The sequence below is a fragment of the Hypanus sabinus genome, chromosome 18 (genome assembly GCF_030144855.1).
Source record: "Hypanus sabinus isolate sHypSab1 chromosome 18, sHypSab1.hap1, whole genome shotgun sequence".
NCBI lineage: Eukaryota > Metazoa > Chordata > Chondrichthyes > Myliobatiformes > Dasyatidae > Hypanus > Hypanus sabinus.
Window position 1 is genome coordinate 55,414,954 of NC_082723.1, and position 26,805 is coordinate 55,441,758.

Here is a 26,805-nt window from a genome sequence, read left to right on the forward strand (position 1 = left end):
GTTTATTTGCTTATGCAACTAGCAACAGAAAGAAATTAATAGATAGTATATAGACAATGAAGATGCAATGATGCTTCTGGAGGAAGTACAAAGAAAATAGAGAATGGAGTTCTTTAGCTATAGAAATTACAATGGCTTGAGGTGAACATTGCAAGCAGTCTAGCCCATTTATTTATGCCTTTTCTATGAAAAGAATGGAAATATTCATAGCAGCAAGTGACATCATTGAGTCCTGGAGAAAGATACAGAACAGGGAAATGAGGTAATATGTGATTTTGTTGCTGGTGATAGGGCCAGTCAGATATGGGAAGTTGGTTAAGGACATGAAATACAAATAGGAATCTCATGTAAAAAGAGTGAATATTTTCACAAGTGCTAGAATTATTGAATGAAACACACATTAAGGCTACGTCCACACTAGACTGGATAATTTTGAAAACACCGGTTCAGCATAAAAACGATAGGTGTCCACACCAACTGTTTTTGAAAATACCTCCATCCACATTAAAATGGGTATTTGGGCGAATCTCCTCCTACTGGGCATGCGCAGGGCACATCTACAGAAAACAAGCAACATGTTTGGTGTCAAATCTTGCTGTGAAAGTCCGCATTTGTGCAGTTACAGACTAAAAAAAAACTTTAAAGGAAATTGCCAAACGATGGGCAGCTGTTGGCTCTTGTGTCGGAGGACAAAACTAAAAAAACAAATACTGGAGCATATGGAGGCAACCGACAGGGAGTTCACAGACAGTATGACCCGGCTGACAAAGAATATTGAAAAACTGACTAACTCTGTTGCATTAATAAAGCACCTTGTTAAATGTATAAAACATGTCTGCATCAGTGTTATCTTGTATTTCCATATAATGTTACATTAGGCTGTTACACATCTATTGCCAGAGAAGTACTTGCAGAAATAGGTAAACCACCTTCATACAAGCAAGGACAGAAAACAGGGCAAAGTGAGTATACTTATTTATTCAGTGAGTTATGGGTCAAAGTATTTGGTGAGTACATTTCTAACTCCTCTGGCTTCAGTCTCATTGCCGTCAGTTCCGAAATTGTTAGGTTGTTCCGGCACTTCATGACAGCGTTTCTAGAAATCTCCGGTTACCCTGTCCACACTGCTCTGCCCAAACGGTGTTTTCAAATGTACACACACTGGAGGGCGTTTTAGAAAAGCTCCATTTTTGGGGGAGGAAAACGCCATTTCAGTGTGGACGGAGGGTCAAAACAAAGAGAAAAAGCTTCGGTTACGGTTTTATCTGGACTAGTGTGGACGTAGCCTAAGTTGAATGCTTTGAGTGGGAGAGCCTCGAATTGTGAAGTCATAACCAAAACTCTGTGTATCCTCTGAGGGATTATAGATTCAGAGAGATATATAGCAGAGAAACAGGCATATGGGTACAACTTATCCATGCCAACCTAGATGTTTATTTAATCTAACACCTGATTGCCTTCATTTAGCCCACATCCCTCTAAATCTTTGCTATCCATTAATTGGCTGGCATTAGAGCTATTCATGCCAACCTAATAATAATAATAATAATAATAATAATAATAATAATAATAATAATAATAAATACTTAATTGATTCTGTGGGAAATTCTTTTATTACAGAACTGACATTTAAAACACACACTTAGTAGAGTGTAGACTTTACTAATAAACTACAGAATAACAACATGCATATTAATAATTTAACAATGAGCAATAATTTTCAATAGTGTGCAATAATAATGTAGAAAATAAGAAAACAGGGACTGTTGTATTATAATTCAACCCTGCCAAAGTGTGAAACATGACAGATTGAAACAGTTACAAGAAAGTCAAAGAGGCTGATTTGTGACAATGCAGTAACTGAGAAGATAGTGATTAGGAAGAATGAATCAATGTATTTAAAATAATAATATAAAATCATATGTAAGCAACAAATTGCAAATCAGAAAGCAAAACTAAATGTGTATGAGGCTGAACCAGAAAGGAGATCCACTTGAATTACTAGAGCTTGGAGAGGCCATTTTAGGAACATCATGCACAGCTTGCTGCAAAGATATCAAAAGATCGAATTGCTATATTGTTTGAATTTGGAAACCTGTAATAATCAAAGTATTAACCAGCTGCATAATTGAATTGTGTAAATAAATTACACAAAATAAACTGCTGGAGGAATTCAGAGCATCAAACAGCATTTCTGGTGAGAAAGAACTGTCAACATTTGGGTCAAGATCTTGCTTCAGGACTGAGAGGGGAGAGGGAAGACAGCCAGTATAAAGAAGAGAGGGGGAGAGATGAGACAGGGACTGGTGGGTACCAGGTGAACAGAGGAGGGAAGAAACATGACAAGCAGTTGCTGCTAAGTGAAGAGTGGGATAAGTGTGGAGTTGGGAAACAGAGTTAGGTGTGAGATAATCGGGACTGCTTCCTACACCCATTCAGAACTTGCCAATTTTATTATTTTCATTACTACCATTTCTGACACATCTCTCCCTTTTCTGGACCTCTCCGAGTCCATCTCAGGAGACAAACTATCTGCTAACATTTACTATAAGCCCAAGTACTCCCACAGGTACTAGACTGCACCTCTTTCCACCCTGTCTCTTGTAGAGATGCCACCCCTTTCTTCATCTCTAGATGGCTAAGGATGGACTGGAATAAGTAAGAGACAGTAGATTACACAAGGTGATTTGGGATTGGATTAGGTGAGGAAACGTGCTGAGACAGTTAAGGACATGGGCTAAGAGAATGAAAGAACATCAGACTGGGGTGGACAAGGGGATTATCAGGTTGAAATGGAGACAACAGGCTGGAATGGTAAGGGAAAGTCAGGCTAGGACTGGAAGTGGGGTCAGGCTGGGATACTAGTATTGGAACAGGGATCAGGATGAAATTCTGCTCAGTTAGTTAATAGCGAAGTCAGAAAAAAACTTTACTAAGAGTTGATCGAACAGTATGATACAGACAGTGGAGTATCTAATAGTAACAGAGGTAAGTACAGCATAAATGTACTCAGCTGAGGAAGGTTTCCAGGCAAGATCTGCTCAGATCAGCCCACTGTCAATAAGGATGAAGCAGAACCCATAAGTCCTATGAAGCCTTGTGCCAGCATGAGTAAATCATGCATCTGTACACAAAAATGCCAAAGTAGTATCCCAGTGTGTAAAGCATGCCTGCTGACACTATCATGTATGATTACTATATCAGATGTACGATTGATCTAGAACAAAAATCTTGCACCTGATTCAGTAACAGTACACCCTTGATTTTCCTTTATGTTTTACTGAAATTCAATGGCATGATGCTGAAGAATATGGTGCCATGCAATGTGATTTCTGGGCACAAAGGTGAACCCTTTACAGTAAACTAATCACAATGAGATTTAAAACAAAAAGATACTTTCTCAGTTCAAAGGCAAATCATTCTGTATTGAAAAAATTGTACAATCCTTCATAGACAGTGAAAATTTGTTTCTGGTGCTGCAGAATCAAAGCAGTAAAACCTAACCTCAATATTCTGCTAGGTATTGTCTTTAATTTTGTCCTTGTACCATTACACATTGAAAGCATTGTTGTGGCTGGACATACCTGTTAAAAAGAATTCTAACTGTAACTACATTATCAGGACCTGGTAACTGTATGGAGAAAGCAGTTGGCCAATATGTTCTGCGTTTGACTATTGATATGCCAGCGTGTTAAACTTACACTGATGTTGTTATGTTTATTTTGTCATAAAAGTTATGTAAAATTTATGTTAACTGAAGTTCATATTAAATCATGTTTGTCATATTAATAATGTACTGTGCTGCTACTGCAAAAAAGTTAATTGTCAAAATATTTATGCTCTTTGTATGCTTCCTAAGACAATAAACTTGAAGCGCAAGAGCAGTAATTTTAATCAGGTCTTTACTTCTCTGAAATAAAACTTCAGATATATGGTTTCTATAGTCAAAGCCTTTGGAGATGGTAATAATCAAAGTCTATTCAGTGAAGCATCACTAGAAGAGGATTATGCAAACAAAGAAAGAGATACCATAGAAACCCTGCTGTGTCTCTGCAGGATTATATGGCATTTCATGTCAAAACATGGTTAGTTTGATTCAATAAGGAGAATCAAGTGGGTGAGGAAGATGGTGTTCCCCACCCCAAAATGCAATCCCAGTGTCAACATGCAATTCTAAAGAACTGGAGTTCTGCTAAAAACTCTATTGTAATTATTGAAATTGTGTCAAGGTGTTTTTCTTTGCTTGGGTAGAGGTGCAAAATTTAATGCTAAATTATAGTGGAAATTGCTACTACATTGTCATTGCTTAGCAGGGTTTTTTCTTAAATGTAAGACCTTACAGACAGGAGGTCTCTGAAGGTAGGAGATGCCCTGATACTTACCTGGATCACCAGGAGATATCAGCAAGTGGACAGAAGTTACATTTGGACAAAGTTTCCTGATAGATCCCCAGAAGTTATGCCAAATTAGGTCATAAATTCGCAGAGCTCATCTCATTGCATGGGGAGATAGGGAGAGAAAGAAAGGTATTTTAAGGCCAGCTGCTCCATTAGGTTACTGTAATTGTTTAATCTGAAATAAAGGTATATCACCACAGGTAGGGAAGTACTGGTCTCTTGTTATTCATTGCACCACTGGTCAAGACTTTTGCACAAATAAGTCAATTGCCAACCTTTTGTAAATTCAAGCAGAGAGTGGAAAACTGAGTGAAAGATTCTGGTTTTAAGGGCTGTTTAGATCAGGAGTACCTTTGTCATCACAGTAATTCTCGTCTGATTCATTGTTACATAGTTTCTTGGTGATCTTGTAAAGTTCTTTCACAAGATCATTCTGATGCACTGGATCACGTTCCAGACAATGAAGCATGGGCCAGAAAGCCTCATGGAAATTACCAAGGCACCCATTAGCCAGAGATAACAAGTAATAATTCTGTAACGGAATACAAACATCGATTTTTTAGCACAACAAAACACAAAGAATTTCATTATTCATTTAACTGCCCCATTTTCAACTCCAGAGATCTTCTCATTGTTACTTAAACCTGTTTCCTTCCTCGTCTTCCCAGTGTGCAATCCTCAGACTTTTAATGAGCCAAGCTGCAAAACACCAAACACTTAAAAAAAATAAGGCAAAGGATTTAGTAGAACTTTTGGAGGTCATCTGCAAGAATGGAAGCAAATACCTTTGTGGTCTGCTGTGTTTTGCAGCTGGTTTTCTCAGGCCCTCTGGTCTGACGGATCAGGCAGAAGTTCCCCCTACAGCATTTGAATAAAGTGGAAGAGGCAACAGGGGCTGAGTGATGAACGCTGGCTGGGTTGATGACAGGTAGATCCCGAAAGTTAAGCAAAATTAGCCCACAGCCCTTGGGTCATAATATGGAAGTCAACAATTAAGATATCAAGCCTTGACACTTTACTCTCAGTGGCATCTTTATTAGGTGCTCCCTGTACCTCCTGAGCGTATGTTTTGTGCTCTTCTGCTGCTGCATCCCATCCACTTCAAGGATTGAAATATCGTGCATTCAGGGATGCCCTTCTGCACACCACTGCATTAAGGAGCAGGTGTATGGATGTACCTAATAAAGTGGTCAGTGAGTGTATATTAGAATTGGCCAGTAACATTATCAATCTGAGTTTTTCTTTCTGAATGCTTTCAGATTCCAGCATCTATTATATTTTACTTCCCTTTCCTGTATGGGTGTGTCCTGTGTCTGTGTTCATACCCTAATTTGACCAGTCCACATAATGTCAAGAAATCCTCACAGTAACTACTGCAACAGGTAGTGAGTGAATGCCTCAGCAGCCTGATTGCGACTGAGTAACAAATGCTGATATCCCAGCAGAATCCCTTATTGATAATGTAATACACTGCCTTTCTGCAACTGATCATTTCAGTGTACTTTATGCAATAATCATGAAATCATTTTCTGTCCTATCCAATCCAGAACTTCAGTCAAATTTCTAGCATGTGCAGCTCTTTGATGTTCATTTTATCTTTTGGTGGCTATTTGAGTTTCCAAATATTGAGGTCCTGTCTCTGATGCCTACCACTTGCACCAGATGCTGAGGTTGACAACCGTGAAATGGGATGCCTGCTTCCGTATCTCCATTGTTGTTGCCATTTCTCCTCCAGCAGTGGTGGGATTCAGTGGTCACTTCTACTTCAAGGGTTACTGGTATCAGCTTGGGTCAACTTCAACAGTTGTGCTGACTTTATAGATTATTTGCAGTTAATGGCTACCAACACAATTGGTACTGACTGAGAATACAAAAGTACAAACATCACACACTAACGGCATTGGAAAAGACTTTGAGAATCCCTAACGTTGTTTTATTAGAGTGCATGTTTATAGAGGCAGTTAAATTTCCAAACCTATGACCACTCTGTTGACGGCATTGTGGATGCTGTTTGCTACAAATAACTGCAGTCTCCTTGTACTGGTAAATAAAGACATTTAGACAGATCGTCTAAGTCCAAGATATAAGAGAAATAAATGTGTTTTTCTCTTTCTGCAAATTCAGTATGTTTAGTAAACTTCTCCCTCCAGTATTGAGTTGGTTGGATTGCACGGGTGGGTTATCCCACAAGCTTTACCTGTGGAACGTCAGGCTGGATTTGTATCAAGATTTCTCCATCAAATCTTGCATCCTCATACTGTTTCATCTGGATGAATGCCACCGCCCGGCAGGATAATAGCTCACAGTTCTTTGGATCCAACATGAGACCCTGGGTGTAGCTATGCACTGCTTCCTGGTAATTTGCCTTCGTCAACGCTTCATCTCCCTGCACCTGCAGGCACGCAACCTGCAACAAACACATGGTTATCAACAGGTATTCAGCAGAAGACTTGCAAAATCTCTGGCCAAAGGCTGGAGGACCAACTGTTTACAAGCAACCTTCACGTCCTGCTGAAGGACACCAGCCCCTAGACAGAGTATATACAATAATTAAACTCTACTGCTCATGAAAAGAGGTTACTATATGATACTCGAGGCAAAAAATAAAGGAAAATGTGACAACACATTCCAAATATCAGATCCACACCCTAAAAAAATACAGAAGCAGTCAGTCTCAGGCCTGGACTGCCAGCAGCTCACTGATCTTGTTGTGTTCGAAAGGTACACATACATGCTCTACAGGAACAACAGTTGAATTAAGTGATTTCATTTTCTGCAGGCAACTCCTTTACAGATCACTGATTAGAGCACAGCAGATCTGAAAGGAACAAATGGGATCATTTTTTAGCTAAGGTAATGACAAACAAGCACTGGCACGCTGGCATGTATTGAGGGAGTCACCTTAAATAAAGACTGTAGGAATTTACACATCAGTCGTTTAAACTTGATAGTGGGGAAAGTTCTAGAAATAATTTTCAGGAAAAAATAGGTTTCAATAGGTACATCTAATGTCAGAGAAATTAATGCAATATATAGATTCTGAAATTATTTTTCTTCACAGACACCCACGAAAACAGAGGGGTGCCCCAAAGAATGAACGACAGTTAAAATATTAGAACCCCAAAGCCCCTCACCACCACTCCCCCTCCCACTCCCAGCTTGAGTTTGTTAAAGACAAAGTGTTACTGTTGGTACAATTTTTTGATTAAGTTATTGAGAGAGTTAGTAAGTAAAGTTAATGTATCATATACTGTATGTACTTTAAAAATGTGATGAATTGATAGAGAAAAGGCTTGTCATCAAGAATGAAGGCCATGAGCTGTAATAACTTGAATAAAAAATTAACTGTAACATACACTCAGTGGCTACTTTCTTAGGTACAGGAGTGGAACCCAATGTGTTTTTCTGTACCATCCACTTCAACATTCAATATGTTGCATGTTCAAAGATTCTCTTCTGCACACCACTGTTGTAATGTGGTTATTTGAGTTACTGTCACCTTCCAGTCAGCTTGAACCAGTCTGGCCATTCTCCTCTGACCTGTCTTATTAACAAGGTGTTTTCACTCACAGAACTGCCACTCACTGGATGCTTTTGTTTTTCACAGCATTCTCTGTAAAACCTAGAGACTGTTGTGCATGAAAATCCCAAGAGATCAGCATTTTCTGGGATATTCAAACCACCCTGTCTGGCACCAACAATCATTCCATGGTCAAAGTCACTTAGATCACATTTCTTCCCCCATTCTGAAGTTTGAAGTTTGGTCCAAACAACAACCAACCTCTTGACCATTTCGGCATTCCTTTATGCATTGAGTTGCTGCCACATGATTGACTGATTAGATATTTGCATTAGTGAGCAGGTGTAACTAACAAAGTGACTGCCGAGCAGAAGCAGAGGCAAAAGATTGTTTTCCAAACTGAAAGAGTGTGTATACTGAATTCCTGAGACCACAGTAAAAGAACCATTTACTTTCTTCAACTATATCTTTTACATCAATCTGTGTGAATATGACATGTTTTCCAGATTTACAGATAACACAAGCTTGAAGGTGCATTGATCTTTGAGGAGCTTAGTCACATACTTTAAAGAGAAATTGACAAGCTGATAGAATGGATGACATTTGAAACTTAATCCTGAGAAAGGTGAAGTATTACATTTTGTAAAAGAAGATAGAGATCTGGGGATATATGTGCATTGACACTGTGAATGGCAGAGCAGACTGAAATATTTCTGAAGTAGCAGTAGACCGAGATTGAGTAGATTGTGAGAAACTTATCTATTGGCAGAGGGGTAAAGAACTAGACAACAGGTCAAGTTGCAAAAGGACCACAAGTGTCACGAGATTTTATTTCAGTGGTTAGGGTGAAGAAAGTACATCTACAAGGAGTGAAGACCCATTCAATTGTAGTGTTCAAAGGGCACTGGACAAGGATCAAAAGAAAAAAAACCCTGCAAGGACTGGAAAAAGGGCAAGGAGTAAAATCCAGCTAGAGGTCCTCAATGCCCTCCTCCGTGTGGTAACTGTTCTGTGTTTATTTAGTCTTCATACTTTTTTCAGGTAGCGAGTCTTTATAATTGACTTGAAATGTGGGAGGCAGGCACATTAGTGTAACAGTCAGTGCAATTGCTTTATGTTGCCAGCAATCACTGATTGGGATTTTGTTCATGCCACTGTCTGGAAGGAGTCTGCACATTCTCCCCTTGACCCCGTGGTTTTCCTCCCAGATTCCAAAGATGTGTGGTTAGGGTTAGGATTACTAAGTTGTGGGTATGCTATGTTGGAGCCAGAAGCATAGCAACACCTGTGGGCTGCTCCCAGTACAATCCTCACCAATTTGATTTAACACAAATGACATGCTTCACTGCAGATTTCAAAGTTTTGATGTACCTGTGACAAAAAAAACTAATTTGTCTATCAAATCCATTGAATATTCTAATGTAGGACCTGGCATGCTTCTGGGAGGGATTGTTATTAAAAATTCACATTCTCAAACTTCCTCTTACATCAAAATTTTCTTCCAAGTTTGTTATTCAAACAAGTAATGTGATCTAACCAATTCAGCATTTCGACTGATACCATCAGTGAGTGAATGATTTCTATGAAACAGAAACTTCCACAACCTGATGATATGCCAAAGTACTTTGTACCTTCCAGAATACTTTTGAACTGTAATTGTTACTATAAAGCTGGAAGCCAAAATTCCCACAGTCAGTTCACATAAAGAGCAGCATGAATATAATTATATAGTCTATTTTATAGAAAAATAAATGGATGCCAGAAATTAGGATACAAAAATATAAAATGCTGGAATAGTCATCAGTAAGTAGTGACTATGAAGATTAAAAAAGCTCAAAGTTGGAAAAAGTTCAAAAAGATGAAGAGAAAGGAAGGAAAGTGAAACTAGTAACATAGAGTTTTATTCGTAACTGTTGCACACCAATTCTAAATATTTGGAAAAACATTAATTTTAACTCAGAAATATGCCATTCAACGCAATTTCTAAGTTCTTGGCTCATAGCCTTGTGGTTGTCCATTGATGTGCTCCTGCAGCCAAGAACTTTAACTTTCAACCATACTGCCAATTACTGAAGCATCAGCAAACTTCTTAATCATCGCCCAGATATTTCATTCCAAATAATTTATTAATACCAGGAAAGGCAAAGGGTCTTGAAAAAGGATCTAGTACTTTCCCTGTGTATATGACAAATAAACTCTTCTCGGGCATCCAGCTGGGTACAGGTATTGATTATGACAATGAGAAACTCCACCATCATCCCTTATGAAGATGGTGGAGTTTGTCATTGAAACGTCTGTCATAATCAGTACCTGTACCCAGATGGATGCCTGACAAGAGTTTATTTGCAAAGGGTCTTGCTCTAATGTGCCAGGAAAAGCCACTGCATCCAAATCCCCTATCACTAAAACTTACAATAACTGTTAGTTTCGCTATTTCTGACTGAATCTTTAATCTAATTAAAGTTTAAACCACTTTTGTCGGAGATCCCTTTGAACCTTTGATCTTTTATTTGAAAACAGACTCCAATAAATCACGATCCCTAAGTAGATTATCAATGGTCCCAGATGGCATAGGAGGATAAGAAACCATCAAGTGATAGTGTCTTCAATTGATTAGAGTTAGCTGAGGCACAGCTGGAATCATTACAGCTCAAAATTAGAAGGCTGTGTGATCAACTTCCTCCTGAGACTTGACCTGCATAATCCAATCTTACATCCAGCATAGGACTAATCCAATGTTGCGCTTATCCTTTAGACCAAACATGAGGCCAATGTCCAGTTTGCCCATTCAAGTAGACAGGAAAAATCCAAGAGCATGAAACAAAGAAGAGCAAATTAACTTTCAAAGTGTCCTGACCAATACTTATGCTTCAGTCAACATTCATAAACCAAAAAATTTGCTAGTTTCTAACAAGGTCTTCCTTTATATTTAAATCACATATTATGTTTATATTTCAAAGGCATTTATTTGGCTGCAAAGCACTTGGGTTATCCTAAGATAATGCAAGTGCTGTGTAAATACAAATCTTTGTGTCTTAACTGTTGCTGCTGCTACTGCAGGGCAATGTAAGAAAAGAAAATTAAAACCTGCAGATGCCAGAAGTTTGAAATAAAAACAGAAAATGCTGGAAACACTTGAAGGTCAGACAGCATCTGAGGCAAGAGAAACAGTTAGTGTTTCAGGTCCAACACTCTTCATCAGAAAACAAGTTTGCTTTCAGTAGCGAAGTAAATGGTGGAAGGATGAGTAAAAGTGAATATTTATTTCAGGGTGAAATCAAATGAATAAATGTAGTAGTAGACTGACTGATAAGATCAGATTAGTAACAACACGTTACACTTTGTTGTTGTGAGAAATGTTCTGCAGGCCAGACTATATGAGGGGTAATTGATAAGTTTGTGGCCTAAGGTAGAAGGAGTCAATTTTAGAAAACCTAGCACATTTATTTTTCAACATAGTCCCCTCCTACGTTTACACACTTAGTCCAGCGGTTGTGGAGCATACGGATCTTGGACCTTCAGATAGTGTCCACAGCTGGGGTGATTGATAAGTTCGTGGCCTAAGGTAGAAGGAGATGAGTTATACAGCTCTCATTACATGCACATGCAGTTCAACTCTTTGAGTGATTATGCAGAAAGTTTGAAGTTAATAACTCATCAGGGGTGATTGATAAGTTCATGGCCTGAGGTAGAAGGAGATGAGTTATTAACTTCAAACTTTCTGGTTTGAAGTATAGAATATAGAACTGCATGTGCATGTAACAAGAGCTGTATAATGCATCTCCTTCTACCTTAGGCCACAAACTTATCAAATACCCCTGCTGTGGACACTTTCTGGAGGTCCAAGATCCATATGCCCCACGACCGCTGGACTAAGTGTGTAAATGTAGGAGGGGACTATGTTGAAAAATAAATGTGCTAGGTCTTCTAAAATTGACTCCTTCTGCCTTAGGCCACAAACTTATCAATCACCCCTCGTACAGAAGAAAAGAAATCGAGATAGTAACTGACAGAAATGGGTTCTAATAAGAGACAGGGAGAAAAAAGCAAGTTGCTTGCAAGAAACAATTATTAATGTGCGACCAGAAGTCTGTACATCAAGCTTGTGTCACTTTCAGTAGTTGGAATGCGTAATGGATGTCAGTATGAGTAGAAAGATCCATTGATATCTAGTTAATGCTGGAATGGGCCCTTACAACCCCAGTTCAGTCCTGACCTCCAATACTGCTGATGTGGAATTTGCTTATTCTCCTCACGACCACGTCAGAATCCCCCAGTTCCCTCCCCCCTCCATAATACAAACTAGGTACAGCAACTGGCTTCTGTAATTTGCTCCTAGTGTATATAAGCGGTAGAAATGTGGGGACAATAAAACGGTTCACATTAAAATGGCTTGGGAATAGTTAAATGGATGCTTGTTCGTAGTTCAGACTCTAAGCTGTGGGGCCCATTTCTGTGCTCTAACTCTCTGACTCTGTGATTCTGCAACTGAAACAAGCAATAAGTGATTCCTGGCTCCTTTCCCACCAGCTAACATTTCTCAGATAGACTCATTAACTGATTGCAACATGTCACTGGGTTACTAAGTATTTCCAATACTATGTCCCACAGGCCTGACACAAGATTGAAGCCACATATTGTGCAAAATTAATCCTATAATGTCCATACCTGATTTTATCAAACATGCAACACTGAGGACAAATCCAATTAGTGCTGTCATTTAATGGAATAATTTATGATACCTACCTTTTGAGAGTCTGTGATTGTGCTTCCAGAAGACAAGACCTGCCTATGGGGAGCATCCATTAGCATATTGGTCTGATCAACATTCACAATCATCCTCACTCATGGGTCTGTGGGATCAAAAAAACATGTTCAATCACAGAATTTTAAGAAGATACACCTCGTCTTTCCTCAGCATCACCAGCATTTACAAGAGTACGAGGGCAGTATGCTCAAAGGCAAATTGGAAGATGCAAGTTCGTCAGTGTGCAACAGATGACAGGGTATTACAAGACCACATCTCATGATTTCTTTCAACAACCAGACTGTATATGGCCTCACTATAATGCTATCTATACAATATATATTAAGCTGCTTCCAAAGACATGTATTGTTACACACTTAGACTAGGATAAGTAATTCCTGCATTTTCTGTTTTTATGTACAATAAATATTAACATGAAAGAATGGTACTGATTGAACATAGAAGAAAATACAAGAATTATAATATTAAAAGATTCCTTAAGTTTATAGGGGTGGAAACTGGGAGAAATGCAGGTATTTTTATAGAAATGAATAAATGAGGTGTACAATATCTAATCACAAACTTTTAAGCAGATGAGTTATTTGTGAGTAACAGAAAGATTATTTCCAAAGGGTGAGTTGGACAGGTAAAAAGGAAGACATAAGCCTAATATGGAAGGGGCTGACAAGATGAAAATGGTATTCATTAAATTCCCACAGCACAAGTTTGTATACTGATGATCAGGAGGATAAAATTTTGAAATTTAGGCTGGTCTTCAAAGCAAAGACTGTGGTCAGATTACAAAGTGGTGGAAGACTCTTGCCCAGAATTTGTATTTTTTTAAATGAATGCAAAATATTGTATGCACTGAAAACAGAAAATATTGAAACCACTCAATAGGTCAGACAGAAAATGAAACTGCAAACATTTCAGATCCAAGACCCTTTTGCAATAACATCCAAGAGTAAGCTCTCTTTGAACAATCGTAGCTCTTTAGGAGGCAAGTGAACATTTCAGTGATTTTTGGGGCTGTCTTGTAAATGTTCCATTGTAAAACTAGTGCCATTTTAAATGGTGTTTAAATGAATAACTCAGTGAATTGTGCTCCTTGTTTCTTGTGACTGTCATTTTCTGGACTTGGGTCCAGTTTAAGTCATAAACCCTCAAACATACCTTGGAAGATGTTTGACATGATGAGGTGTGTGTCTGACACTAGGAAAACTTTGGCTACCATAGTGTGAACCCTGCCAAGAAATTCATAGTTCAGTCTTGTAGCTTCATCAGGAAGTGACTGTGAATGCAATTTACACCGTTACATCGATACTGACCTCATGGTACTACAATAAAACACAGGTGTATGATCCAACTTCTAAGCAGCATTACAGTATGGTATGGAGCTGCCAACCATGACTGAAGCAACTGTTCTTAATGCACCAGTGACATGCCGTTGACCCCTCTCCTGACAGTAGAAACAGTTCCATTGGGCTTAGTAGCTAAGTCACACGTGAAGGCCATGATCTGGACTGGTTGTCAGAGGCTATTTGAGATGCACGCCATTGTGAGCATTTAATAGGTAGTGGAGCTTATCTCTAGTACCATTATCAAATGGAATACTATATTATTAAGGGAAAAGACCTAAAGCAATTGTACTCTTTCAGCGATTGTGGGTTGGAAATAAATGTAGCCCAAATAATGAGTGCTTGATGGAAATGTTGGCAAAAATTAGCTATTTCACTTGCACCTTATACTGTTTCCAACCAGGTATAAAGGAACAATGTCACTGCATATACATTATTGGTACCCACCACCTTGAAACCAATGTTTCTGCTAAGGGGTACGTATGTGCACACACAAACATCTTTTGCTACTAGCACACAAAGGAATTAAAACTGCACACAAAAGGTTGTCACCCTCTACTTCATTGGCATGTTAAGTATATTTCACAATCATACACAATCACATTTCCTTTTGCGGTTTCTTATGCGGACAGCTTGGACATAGAAGACTGGTCTGCAGATTTTAGAACTGGCTTATTCATAAGAAATTATTGATTCACTATGTCAAATTCCAAAAAAAGCAAAGGGTGTGATGTGCAACTGTTAGTTCATTTGAAGTGGAATGGCTTAATGAAACAGTACAAACCGTGACACCAAAAGCTCATGAGGCCAGGAGTGTGCAGCTGCAAGAATATTTATGCACAATAGAGAAACTGCTGTTACCTGCATATATTGTTGCTTTGCAAAAGTTGCTGGAGAATTTGCAAGTGAGGAGAAGTGGAGTGATATTTGGAAACTTTACTTTTTAAAGCATCATGTAACTAGCAAATCACATGTGGACCATGTGCTCTAGTGAGAAAATCCTTCACTGCCCTCTATAGGCCTGCTACGTATGCTTTGTGAGAGTGCAGATGAATGAGAGCGAAAACAATCAAACCCAGAGATCAAAGTTCTTATTGACAGGTTTTGCTAGCTGTTAAAATGAATACTTCTCTATATAAAATTCAGTGCACGTATGTTATTGTCACTGGGCAAAAGGTTGCACAGTGCAAGATTTTTGCACATTCTGGTCATTACAAATTGGAGGAACATTGCTTGCAACCAAGGCATGCTTTGATTTGAGGATGAGCTTTATTTCCAGGGTGAAAGGGGAGGTACTGTCATCCAGAGATCTCTGTTGGGTCACGGTGAACATTGTTCCTAACAGCAGAGTTAATCCTATAAAAACTAATATTTTTCTGCTTTCTGCATTCTCCGTAAATTTCCAAGTTCCAGTTGCCTTTCCAAATTCAGATACCAATTTCCAATCAGAAGCTCTACCTGCTCCATCCCTACATGGGTGCTTAAGACTTTTGCACAGTTATGTAGTAATTATTAGCATTGAGCTGTACTGCTACTGCAAAAAATACAGAATTCACAACATATGTGAGTGAAAATAAACCTGATTCTGATGTGGGTCTCTGTTATGGACTGAGAGTGGGAAGGGGGCAGGGAGAGGGGAATCGTGGTTGGATAAAAGGGGGAGGGACCGAGAAGCACTAAAGAGACATTCTGCAATGTTCAATAAACCAAGTGTTTGAAATCCAGTGACCTTGCCTGGTGTCTCAAGGCTGAGTGCATCTGCACCTATGCCACCTCCCTTCCCTGGTACACCTTCTCTGCCACCTATCCCACACTCCTCCCTCAGTGCTCCACCCTCGCCATTCCCAACATCTGCGGCTCCCTCCAGGTTTACAAACTAGCTCTCCTCTCCACATTGACAAATAGACTACTGTGCAAAAGTCTTAGGCATCCTAGCTATACACATGTGCCTAGCTCTGTATGTTATGAGCCAGTATTAAAAAAAAACACAAAATTTGGGCCAATGCATTAATTAGATTAAATAGAACCTTGCACATGCAATCAATTCATTTGTTGCTTACCTAGTTTATTTTTATTCTGAATTAGAATTGAATGGAACAATTGCAGAGAAAACTGACTTTAGGCTTCCAGACAGAAGAAAATGAAAGTAGAAATTTGAGATGTGTGTAACAAGAGTAACCATGGTTGATTTTACTTGTCTATCTAATTAGCAATAATACTGGACAGGATAAAGTTCTGGAATGTATATAGCATGCTTGTTTTAGACCACTACCTATTGTAGCCACCTAGGGCACAGATGAACCTAGATTGAGTATCGTGCAATGAGAAGGGTTGATTAATCACCTTGCTGTCTCTGGTCCTTTAGAAAAAAGTGACTACAACATGAGAGAGTTCTTCATTAAGACTTAAATGGAGTGTTTAAATCTGAAACTAGGATCCAAAATCTAAACAAAGGAAACTAGGAAAGTCTGTGCATGATGCATCATCAATAACTCTCTGAGACGTGAGACGAGATATCGGCTTTTATTCACTGGAAGAAAGAACAAGCAGCAATTGACCACCATGCTACGTCCTGGAGACTGAGAGGCAGGGCTCAGGCCCCAATCGCCTTTATACCGGGGTCTGTGGGAGGAGCCACAGGAGCAGTCAGCGGGGGGGGGGGGGGGGGGGCGTGTCCAGACAGGTATATGTAGTTCACCACAGTGCAGTCAGTTGGCTAGTTTGATAGTTTGTAGAGTTACAGTACATTGAAAGACTTGAGTGTAGCCAGACAATATTATCACTTAAGGAATAAAGGAAATGCAGTTCCTTTCTAACACAAAAGGGACGAATATTCAAAAATAACTAACAGAACACAGTAGGGATTGGACCAGATCTGAAAAGCTGTCAGAGGGTTACCAGAAAAAAAGCAAGCTTGAGATTGGAAGCATTTTAGGATAAAACAAAAACAGGACCAAGAGATTAGCAAAGAGAGCTAAATAAAAAAAAGTAAAATTGAAAAGAATATTAGACTGTAAAAGCTTCTATAAGAAGAAAATGCGAAAGCTTATGTAGGTCTCTTATAGTCAGAAAGGAAAAACCCCTCCCTACCATTCAGCACATCTTTGAGAGCACTACCACAAGAAAGCAGCATCTCTCATCAACCACCCACACCATCCAGAACACACCCTATTCTCGCTGCTGCCACTCAGAAGGTACAGGAGCCTTAAGTTCAGAAACTTCAACCATCAAGTTTCTTAACCTGCATGGACAACTGCCCTCACCTCAACAGTGAACTGATTCCATAACCTACGGACTCACTTTCAAGGACTCTGCAACTCGTATTCTTACTATTATTTATATGTTTATTTATTATTTTTGGTGTTTTTTTTGTCTTTTTGCAGTTTGACTTCTTCAGCACTTTGGTTGTTTGTGTGTAGTTTTTCCATTGATTCTATTGTATTTCATTATTTTACCTTGAATGTCTGCAAAAAATGAACCTGGGTGTAGTATATGGTTACATATACATAATATAATAGTAAAGTTAATTTGAACTTTGAATTTTGAATTGAATTGAATTTCGGTTTATTGTCATTTAGAAACCACAACTGCAATGTTTTAAAAAAATGAAACAATGTTCCTTCAGAATGACATCACAAAAACACGCAACAAAATAGATTACACCAGAAAATCCACATAATGTTTGGCAATCCCCAAATCTAGAGTCTGGAGAAGCTGCTGCACATTAATATTGTGCTACCATCTTAGCGCATTCCCAAGAATGGAGCACCAAATCCACCAGACAAAGCAAGACTACCCAGACACACCAAGTCAGGAGACCAACTCTACTACCCAACAAACCAAAAACGAAAGCTACAAGACCTACACAAAACCACATAGTTACATATAGCTGTAGTTAATATATTGTTACAACAGTGCAAACAATACCATAATTGATCAAAAAAAAACAGACCATGGGCACAGTGAAATTAGTCCAAAGACGTTAAAAGACTATAAGTTCGAAAGAAACCAACACACAGTTTCCACAAGTCCTCAGGGTCCCGATAGACTCGTCATCCCACGCAGGCGGCAGAAGGGAATACCCCCACTATGGACTTCCACGGTGCCACCGGACTCAGCCTCGCAGATGCAGCACACAATGAAATGGGAGAGAATGGGAAAAAATGGGATGTAATTAAAGAAATACTTTGGTTTGATCTTCAAGGAAGAGAACACAGATAGGGAAACGTTAGGGAAACAGGAGGAATTAAAGGAGAGTGCTGGAAAAATTTATGATTTTAAAATCTGATAAATCCCCATGACCTGATAATTTGTACGTACTCAAATGAAATAAACACAGATATAATGGATTATTAGTTATCATATTCCAAAGACATACAATTAGTAAAACAGTTCCTACATATTGAAGGATGCCAAATGTACACTCTCTATTTAGAAAACAGAGAGCTACAGACCAGAAAGACTAACAGTAATAAGGAAAATGTTATAAAGAATATAGAGCATAGAACAGTACAGCACAGGAACAGGCTGTTTAGTACACAGTATTGTGCAAAAAAAAATTAAATTAGTCATCAATGGCCAACTAAACTAATCTCTTCTGCCTACACTATGTCCATTTCCCTCACATTCATATGCCTGTCTAAAGGTTTCTTAAAAGTCCTTAATGTATCTGCTTCTACCCTCTGTGTAAGAACAATGCCCCTCACTTCACATTTGGTCAGGTTAAACTCTATCTACTATTTTTCTACAATTTCTCTGCCCTTATCTGCAAATGATCAATATCCCGTTGTATTCTTTGCTAGTCTTCTATGGTATCCACAGTACCACCAATCTTCAAACTTACTAACCCAACCATCTACATTTTCATCCAGGTGATTTGTATACACCACAAACAGCAAAGGTCCCAGTACAGATCCCTGCAGAACACCACTAATCACAGACAAGTCTCTTTGATCACTGATCGAAACTCTGAATCCAAATGGCCAATTAACTATGGATCTCATGCATCTTAATTTTGTGGATGAGCCTCCTGTGGGAGAGCTTGTCAAACGCCTTACTGAAATCAATGCAGTCAACACCAGCTCCTTTACTTTCATCAATTACCCTCATCACCTCGTCAAGTTAGTAAGACACGATTTGCCGCATGCAAAGCCATGCTGGCTCTCGCTACTCAGCCCATGATTTTCCAAATGCTAATAAATCCTATCCCTCAGGATTATCTCCATTAAGGTCCCTACTAATGATGCAAGTCTCACCAGTCTATAGTTTCCAAGTTTTCCATGCTTCTCTTCTTGAATAATAGAACCACATTAGCTATTCACCAGTCTTCAGGGACTTCACCTGTGACTAGACAGGATATTGGTCAAGGTCCCAGCATTCTTATCCTTTACCTCTCTCAGAACCTGAAGTATATCTCATCAGCCCCTGGGGACTTATCCACCTTAATGTTCTTTAACAGACACAACAGTATTCTCTCCATTACCTCAAAGTGCCCTCACATACTAATATGCTGGGCACTGATCTCCCTATTCTCCATGTCCTTTCCCTTGGGAAGTATCGATGAAAAGAATTAATTAAAGACTTAACCCGCATCCTCTCCATCAAAGTAAATGATCCCCCCCCCCTTTATCCTTGAGCAGTCCTACCCCCTCTCTTAGATATCTTCTTGCTCGTGATGTATACAAAGAATTGAGTTGGGATTCTCTTTAATCTGATTTGACAAGGTATTTTCACGGCCTGTCTGGGCTTTCCTAATTCCTTTCTTGAGTTCTTTTCCGGCTTCTTTATAATCGTCAAGGGTTCTGTTTGACTCTAGCTTTCTAAGCTTTTTATACTTTTCCTTTTTCTGCTTGACTAACTTCATCACCTCCCTCGACATCCAAACTTCTCTTACCTTGCCATCCTTGTCCTTTCTTCTGAGGGGAACACACCTGTTCTGCACTCTGTGCAGTTGGTCTTTAAACACCCTCAACTTGTCACATGTGGACTTGCCTGAAAACAGCAGTTCCTAATTAACTCTCCCTAGTTCACGCTTAAGGCTCTTGTAATCTGCCCTGCTCCAGTTTAAGGTTCATACTTATCCTTATCTCTGGCTATCTTTAAACTTCAGGAGCTGTGGTCACTGTTCCCTAACTGCTCACTATTGAAAAGTTGATCACCTGACCAGACTCATTATCCAACACCAGGTCTAATGCCTCCTCTCCTCTTGTTGGACTACCTACAAATTGATTTAATTAACCTCTTGAATGCACCTAACAAATTTTGCCTTGTCTAAACCTCTGGAAGATCCCAGTATAGATTAGAGAAATTGAAGTTACCCATGGCAACAACCCTTTTGCTTTTACTCCTTTCCTTAATCTGCCTGCATATCTATTCCTCATATGAGATGATAACATGACACAAAAACTATCAATGGGATTAGACAAAATCGACATGAATTTACGGAAAGTACTGTGCCAAGCCAATTGGAGCTTTTGGAAGGATTTAACTGATAGAATAAATAAGAGAGAACAAGTGGGTGCGGTGAATTTGGATGATCAGAAGGCCTTTGATAATGTCCCACAGAGGTAATGTATTGACATGGTTTAAAAACCGATCAGCAGACAGGAAACTAGTGATGTACCTCATGATCAGGGCTTGGGTCCTAGCTATTCACAATATTTATCACCAAGGGTAACAAATGTAATGATTCTAATTTTGCTGATGACATAAAACTGGGAGGAATTGAGAATTGTGAGGAGGATACAAAGAGCATCAAGGTGATTTAGACAAGTTTAATGAGTGCAGCAAATAGTTAAAAAGTGAAATGGCATATTGACACTGCACTCATTGCATGAGATGTTAAGTAGAGGATCAAGATTATCTTGCTAAAGTTGTTCAGGACCTTAGGGAGATCAAGTCCAGAGTACTTGTGTAGCTTTGGTCTCCATGCATAAGAAAAGATATTATATAGTACTTATCAGGAAGTTTCACTGCCTGATAGCCAGGATGGTGAGACATTTGTACAGACCCAGATGATCCCTGTGTTGGGTGACAGGCAATGTATTATATATCGATTTTAGGTCAACATCTGGTATTCACTAAGAAAGTAGAGGAACGAGAGGAGCTTTCATTGGATCTTAAAACATTCTGATTGGACTCAACATACAGAAGAGAACATTTCCCTGACTGGGATGATGAGAATTAGGTGTCAGCATTTGAGGATATGGCACAAGACATTTAAGACTGCGATGAGGATACATTTCTTCACTTAAAGGTGATGAACCTGTGTGACTGTCTTTCACCGATGGCTGTACAGGCTAGGTCACTGAATATATTTAAAGATGGATTGATTTTGGACATAAAGGGGGAACATAGGAATATGGTATTGAGATAAGGGATTGGCTGCAATTACATTGGATAGCTGAGCGGGCCAGAACTGCCAACTGCTGCTCATATTTTTCTATATTCTATCACTGCTGTCAGAACTAGCCTAGAAAATGCACAAGAGAAAAAGGTTATTGCATGTTATTGTCCATGCTGTGAGGCAGGCCATCTGGGTTAAGAAGTTTGATTACAAAAATAGGATTACATTTTCACTATGTAGGGCACGAATGAGACCTCTACAGTATTCATCTGCTTACTTTAGGGAAGGATGTTAAATTGTCAGTAAAAAGAAGGTTCACCCAACTTAAAGCTGGAATGGCAAGAGAGAATGATGTCTTATCAGGAATGAATGGACAGGCTAGACTTATATTCACTGCAGTTAGAAAGAGTGAGGAGCGACTTCAATGGTTACAACGAGGTAGATTATACCTTGAGAGGTATACCAAGAGCCCACCTTTTCCTTCTAGGAAACCATTCTTATATCAGCAGGATAGAAATTCCCCTTGAACCAGCTGCATGTGCTTTCAGGCTTTTTTTGTAACTTGGCATAGGGTAAAAAATAAATATCTGTGTTGGGTGGAATCTTTGATCATATTGGCTGCTTTACCAAGGCAGGATTAGCCAGAGTCCATGGACGGGAGGCTGATTTCCATGATGTGTTGAGCTGTGTCTACAACTGCCTGCAATTTCTTGTAGTTACCATACCAAGCCAAGATACATCCCTAAAATGTTACTTATAGAACATAAAACAGTACAGCATAGTACAGGCCCATCAGCTCACAATGTTGTGCAAACCTTTTAACCTACTCCAAGATCAACCTAACCCTTCCCTCCCACATAGCCCACCATATTTCTTTCATCCATGTGCCTATTTAAGGATCTCTTAAATGTACCTGTTGTATCTGCCTCTACCAAAACCCAGCAATGGGTTTTATGTAACTATCATTCTCTCTGTAAAAACCCTACCTCTGACATCTCACCATACTTTCCTCCAGTCACCTTAAAAGATTGCCCTCTTGTATTAGCCATTACAATACTAGAAAAAGATGCTAACTGTGTCTCTTGTCATCCACACATCTCTATCAAGTCACCACTCATCCTCCTTTGCTCCAAAAAGAAAAGCATTAGTTTGCTCAACCTTTCCTCAAAAGACATGTTCTCTAATCCAGGCAGCATCCTGGTAAATCTCCTCTGCACCCTCTCTAAAGCTTCTGTATTCTTTCTATAATGAGGTGACCAGAAATGAAGACAATACTCCAAGTGTAGTTTAGCCGGAGTTTTATAGAACTGCAACATTATCTTGTGGTTTTTGAATTTTATCCCCAACTAATGAAGACCAACACACCACCTGCCTTCTTAACCCCCCCCCCAATCAATTTACATGGCAATTGGAGCTATAGATTTGGACCCCAAGATCCCTCTGTTCCCCTACATTGCTAAGAATCTGCCATTAACCTTATACTTTGCCTTCAAGTTCAACCTTCCAAAGTGTATCATGTCACACTTTTCTAGGCTGAACTCCATCTGCCATTTCTAAGTGTAGCTATGTATCCTGTCAATACCTTGTTGTAACCCACGATAACTCTATGCACAACACCACCAACCTTCATACCATCTGCAGACTTATTAACCCATCCTTCCATTTCCTTGTCCAAGTCATTTATAAAAATCACACAGAGCACAAGTCCCTGCAGAACACCACTGGCACCAACCTCCAGGCAGAATACTCTCCATCAATACAAGCTCTCTGCCATTTCACCAATCAAGTCTGCTCAGCCATTATAGCTGATTATTATCCCTCTCAACTCTGTTCTCCTGTCTTCTTCCCAGAACTGTTGATGCTCTTACTAATCACGAATCTATCAACCTCCACTTTAAAAGATACCTAATAACTTGGCCTAAATGGCCATCGGTGGCAATGAATTTCACAGATCCCTGGCTGAAGAAATCTCTCCTCATCTCTGTTCAGAAGGGGTGGTTCCTCTACTCTGAGGCTGTAACCTCTGCTTCTAGATCCACCCATTACAGGAAACATCCTCTCCACATCCACTCTGTCTAAGCCTTTCAATATTCGATACGTTTCAATGAGATCCCCCATCATTTTTCTAAACTCCAGTGGGAAACAGCCAGCAAATGCTCCTTATACATTAACCCTTTCATTTCTGGGCTCATTCTCATGACCCTCTCCAATGCAAACATTAGTTAATTCTTAACTTAGTTAAGAAGTCCAAAACAGCTCACAAATCTCCAAGCCTGGTCTGACCAACGACTTATAAAACCTGAGCATTACATCCTTACATTTACATTCTAGTCCTCTCAAAATGCTTTCTAACATTGCATTTACCTTCCTAATCATGGACAAATGGGTAAGCTAGTTCTGACACTCACGAAGCCAAGTTTCCAGAACCCCCTCCCTCCTGACTTTCTGAATGGGCCTGCCGTAGGGAACCTAGTCAAACGTCTGTCTAAAATCCATTTTCACCACATACACTGCTCTACCTTCATCAACTTGTTCTGTCACTTCTTCAAAAATGTCAGTCGGGCTCGTGAAGCATGACCTGCCCCTCACAAAGCCATGCTGACTATCCCTTATCAGATTATGTTTCTCCAAATGCTCCTAAACTTGATTCTTAAGAATTCTCTCCAATAGTTTGTCTACTGCTGATGCAGAACTCACTGGTCAATAATTCCCTATTAAACTTTCATGAAATAAATGAATAATATTTGCCGTCCTGCGGACAGTGAGGACAAAAAGATCACCGCAACAACACAGCTATCCCCCTCCCCCCACCACCCCACCCCGTTTACTGTACTGAACTGGGATATATCCCGTCCCGTTTTTAGTTAAGAAAGTAATGAAACCTTATCTATTTTTCTCTCTCTCAGAAAGTCGTTACTGTTTGGAATGCCCCACCTCAAAGGGCAGTAGTAGAAACAGAACATGTTAAGGCAAAGATAGAATCTTAACGAAGAAGGTGAAAGGTGGATGGGAATGCCTTGAGGTTACAATCAGCGGAGTAAAACCGATGCAAACTGCCTCTTCCTGTACCTAACTGAAGAAAGGATGCACCATCATATCCGAAGTTCTTCAATTACAAAGCATTCACCCATTTTGCAATCGACCACTCAGTTCATGCAAACCCAAGCCTAGTAAAATCAAAAATGCCTGACAAACCCCTGCCAAGGATTTATTTCTATTATATAACCCAAAAGGCTAAGTTGATTTTAAGCATCGATGTAAAGAGTGGGTGTAGCACTTCCCGGACCCCGCCTCACCTGAGGCTGACACCTCTCTCCACCTGAGGCCTCTCGCTCCTGCGGATGCGGCGTCCTCGTCGCCAGGGCAACCGGCGACACGTGGTGAAACGCGGTGGCGTCACCGGCGGGCGTCGAGAATGAGACCAGCGTTGTCCAATCGGTCGGCACGTTTGTACGGCGGCGCGGGATGTCCGGAATTGAGCGCGCGAAGCTATATCACGGTCACCGGATCGGCCAGAAATATGGCTTTCCCCCAATCTGGTTGGCTTCAGAAAATTCATTTGGCTTTTGGGCTTTTTCACATGCTAAAATTACCTGTACGAAAATCACATACCATCCTTTTTCTAAAACATTTTCCTTTAAGAAAAATACATTTTTGGTCAGTTACATTTGGCAATATTTCTGCCGCCAACTGAGTCTGGGGGGCAAGAAGGCGCCAAACCGGCAAGTCGGTCACGTGCGTCCGGGTCCAGTTTGTCCCGGACCTCCGAAGTGTTTGGATGTGAAAAATAATTATACAAATTGAGCGTGAAGTCTACTTTCTATACGTAATGACGTTCTGTGGTGAAACTATGACGCCTTCGGCTGTTTTTATAAATCATTTATTATCAACACCCATGACCATGTCGTCAAAGAAATGGAAAGCTTCGTGCAATCGTAAGTACAATAGCAAATGGGAAGAAACGTTTGTATGGGTCCAAAAGGCTGCCGATGGATCGGAAGCAGCTTATTGTAAATTGTGCCACCGCAACATTTTACCAAGAATTAGCAACCTTTCAAATCTTGAAAAATCGGAGAACTCCATCAAAAGGCCAGACACAACTTAATGGAGGAAAGATAGTGATAAAGTTAAGGCAGCAGAGCTGCAAATTGCTGAAAGCATGACCTGTCATTGTGCAATACGTACAGTTGACGACCTGAGTGAAATGATGGCGCGTAGGCATGGGAGTACACTGGAGCACATAAAGTTACATAAAACTAAGTGTGCATGCTTAATCAAAAACATCATTTCGCCTGCATTGAAAACTGATCTCATTGATGACTCTCAGAACAAGAAATATGCCATCATTATAGATGAATCTACTGACATTGCAACACAAAAACACTTACGTATTTTGGTTCGATTTTTAAGTGGTAGGTGATGCACCATCAATAACTCACACTGAGACGAAAGGCGAGATATCGGCTTTTATTGACTGGAAGAAGGAACCAGGAGTGAGTGTCTATCATACAATGTCTTGGAGACTGAGGCCGAGCGTCAGGCCGCAGATCTCCTTTAAACAGGGGCCTGTTGGAGGAGCCACAGGAGCAGTCAGCAGGGGCGTGTCGCGACAGGCACATAGTTCACCACATTAGGACAAAGGAAATTGTAACTGGATTTCTAGGTTTAATTCCGGTGCAAGAGGCTACAGGAGAAAACATGTTCAATTTGATTGACTAGGAAGTCAAAATATGTGGCCAGAGTCTTGCAAATTGCATTTGCTTTGCATCGGATGGTGCATCAAACGTGTTTGGGTACAACAATTCTGTGTGGTCTAGACTAAAAGATGTGTCTCCTTTCATTGTGCAACTCAAATGTACCTGTCATTGGCTGGCACTGTGCATTAAATATGCAGTATCCAAGCTACCATTAAGTATTGGATTTTTGCTGTCAGGAATGCCTAATTGGTTTCTCCATAGTGAATTAAGACAAGTATACAAATAATTGTTTAGAGTGATGAATGCAGCTAACCCGAACTGCCCCCCCCCCCTTTGAAAACCCTTCATCTATTTGTTGGCTTGTGCGTGGAAAGGTTATGTTTAATATTTTGATGAACTGGGAAGAGCTAAAGGCTTATTTCACATCTGCTGAACTGGCCCAATCAAAGTTTGATACAACCCCCCCCCCCCCCCCCCAAACCCTACCTGCCTTTACACCTTTTAAGCGTCAGGCCAGATTGGAAAGGTCAGGTACAGTGAGGCCCAGGCCCATGAGTAAATCAAAGCGACAGGGCCTGGGTCTGAGAACAAGATTGGGCCGATTGAAGCAGCGGGCAAGATTGAAAAGGTCAGGGGGTTGGGGCTGGAGGAGAGGGATGGGCCATTGTTTAGCTCGATGCTCCACAAGGTTTACTCGTCTTTGCGCTGAACTGAGGCTGTGACCTGCAAGTAACAGGCTTC

General features: G+C 40.0%; 1 protein-coding gene across 4 annotated transcripts in view; it reads right to left on the reverse strand.

Annotated features, from left to right (window-relative positions):
• The window catches only part of LOC132407610 (tetratricopeptide repeat protein 28-like), a 226,413-nt gene extending 201,614 nt beyond the window's left edge, over positions 1 to 24,799 (reverse strand). For 2 of the 4 annotated variants that reach the window (XM_059994373.1, XM_059994372.1), the window contains exons 1-4: positions 24,664 to 24,796; positions 12,664 to 12,770; positions 6,595 to 6,804; positions 4,749 to 4,929 (exon numbers count right to left, since the gene is read on the reverse strand). In XM_059994373.1, the coding sequence (XP_059850356.1) occupies positions 4,749 to 4,929; positions 6,595 to 6,804; positions 12,664 to 12,756 (484 nt within the window). In that variant the 5' untranslated portion in view covers positions 12,757 to 12,770; positions 24,664 to 24,796. Of the gene's footprint in view, positions 1 to 4,748; positions 4,930 to 6,594; positions 6,805 to 12,663; positions 12,771 to 24,663 lie in introns of all 4 variants that reach the window. The other 2 variants (XM_059994374.1, XM_059994375.1) reach the window with 2 other exon arrangements.
• Between the last annotated feature and the right edge of the window lie 2,006 nt (positions 24,800 to 26,805).